At 39.2% G+C, this 2,294-nt stretch overlaps 1 protein-coding gene across 10 annotated transcripts in view; it reads right to left on the reverse strand.

Moving 5' to 3' along the window:
• greb1l (GREB1 like retinoic acid receptor coactivator) overlaps positions 1-2,294 on the reverse strand; it is a 62,445-nt gene that overhangs the window by 7,326 nt on the left and 52,825 nt on the right. For all 10 annotated transcript variants that reach the window (XM_036216516.1, XM_036216510.1, XM_036216512.1 and 7 more), the window contains 2 exons: positions 985-1,553; positions 807-915 (listed from right to left, as the gene is read on the reverse strand). In XM_036216516.1, the coding sequence (XP_036072409.1) occupies positions 807-915; positions 985-1,553 (678 nt within the window). The remainder of the gene's footprint in view (positions 1-806; positions 916-984; positions 1,554-2,294) is intronic.

Raw genomic sequence — 2,294 nt, forward strand, 5'->3', positions numbered from 1 at the left:
CAGCTAAATTCCAAAATAGCCTAGAAACATAATAGTCAATGCCAAAACAGTCTAAAAAGCTATCAGGATCCCATTTTTTTAAACTTTAAAACCTGAAACCTAAAAATTCTGCTTCAAAAAAAGTTCTATTTTCTTATTTTTATTCTTTTCAATTTTTAAAATTACAAGTTTTCAGACAAAAAACTAATTTCTGTTAATCAAAAAAGTAGTTTTTATTTCTTGAACTTGTGTAGGAATGAAAGTTAGACTTTCTTTCCTACATTTGTTTTAAAGATTAAAACTGATTATTTTTTGTATGGAAGGTTTTTTGAGCCATAATTATTATGCATTTAAATTTTAAATTCATCATTCCATTTGAAAATGAATTTTCCAAATAATATTTTTAATTGGTCGACCAAAGGAAGAGGAGGTGGCATGTAGCAAATGTAGGGAGGTGATAGGCCCCGCCCTGATGAGGGCTATTTTACACAAGTTGATTTGAGTTTTGGCACAAAAAAAAACAGGGATTTTACTATGCAATAGATTTTGACTTTAAAATAAATTTAAATCAAACCAGGTATTGAAATGCCATTTTAAATATTGAATTGTAAATGACAAAAACAAGATAAATTATAATGCAATCTTGTTTTTTTCAATTTTTCAAATTGCACGTTTTCATATTTTATAGTTAATTGCAAAATGCATTTTCGAAATAAAAGGTCAAATTGTAAATGTAATTGTCAATTGAGAAATACATAAAACTTTGAATTATGCCTAAAAAGAACGTCCATATTTTTGCTCATGTTTCATCAGTCTGTCAGTCTCACCGTCCTCCTCATGCTCCTCCTCTTCATCGTACACGTCTACCTCCAACAGCCGTATAAGCATACGATGGAGCAGACGCAGAAGCTGTAAATAGGCACCCGTTTTTCCCACCTAAAAAGGGAAAAGTGAATATAAGACGTGTTTTGTGATGTTTTTGACTCCAGTGTTTGTGTTTGCTACCTGTGGCGGTCCGCTGAGCAGCAGACGTCGGGGATGGGGCACCGGTGAAGCCTCATGGTCAGCATGATGCTGCCTAGCAACAGTCCACTGGCGGTAATACATGCTCTGCTCCGCCCCCTGCAGGTGGTGAGTGAAAACGGGCCTCAGCGGACTGCTCCAGGACACGTCTGCGTGGGGCAGGAGGGAGACGGAGCTCAGCTGGCTCGCCGACTCGCCCGCCAGAAGGTTGTAAGCGGCTCTGGACAGGATGACCGTCCGCGGGGACACTCTGGAGGAGCAGGGCGGCGGTTGGCCGCTCTGCGTGGACTGGCTGGGCTTCTGGCCAGAGGAAGAGGTCGTGGAGGGGGAGGAAGAGGAGGAGCTGGAGTAAAGAGACGGGAGGGCGTTGGAGGCTTTGCAGGGGTTGGAGGAAAGCTGGCTTCCCAGAGAGTCGCACTCCTGCTTGAATACTTGTGTTAGGGTGCCAATGTCTGAGGTGACGGGGTCCCCGGGGTGGGAGGTGGAGGTGGAGGGCTTTTGGGAGGAGTCGGCGATGTCAGACGAGCTCACTCCGTTTTCTACCAGAGAACCTGGAAGAGATTAAAGTCAAGAGAAGCTGAAAATTTTACTCAAAAATGCCTAAAAGTCCAGCTCCGATGCAGTTTTTAGCCAAAATGATTTTAAAAATGGTTGTTTTCTAAGACATAGTTTCTGCAGAGCGGCATTAGAACTTCACCTCTGAGTTGAAGTCGGGAGCAACTCCCCCCCCTTTCCCCTCCCTGTGGCTGAGAGATCAGAGAAGGGAGCTTGTGACCCGTCCACTGTATTTTCTATAGGGATGTCCTGATCCGTTTCATTCCAGTCATTTGATTTTGGGAATCTGCCAATAGGAAGTATTGATCCAATACTTTCATAACAAATTTTAAAAATGATCAAATGTAATAAAAAAAAATCCAGGTTTTCTCCTATTATTATTTTATTAACTAATTATCTATAAAAATCTAATTATTATTTCATATTATACTATAGTATATATAATCAAACAAAATGTATAATCAAACAAAAATAGAGAAACTATCAACAAAAAAAATAGTTAACTAAGAACTATTGAAAATATGTGATAATCATTGTTGTGAAAGACTGTGGTGACTTTAACATTAGGATCTTCTTAACTTTTCAATTTTTTACTAATTAAAATTATATATATATATATATATATAAACCTTTATTTAACCAGGGAGGTCCTGTTGAGATTAAAAATCTCTTTTTCAAAGGAGCCTTGGGGCTTAAAGGAGCCCTGGGGATATATATATATCAGTGGCGGGCCGTCA

This window comes from Oryzias melastigma, linkage group LG17 (genome assembly GCF_002922805.2).
Source record: "Oryzias melastigma strain HK-1 linkage group LG17, ASM292280v2, whole genome shotgun sequence".
Taxonomy (NCBI): domain Eukaryota; kingdom Metazoa; phylum Chordata; class Actinopteri; order Beloniformes; family Adrianichthyidae; genus Oryzias; species Oryzias melastigma.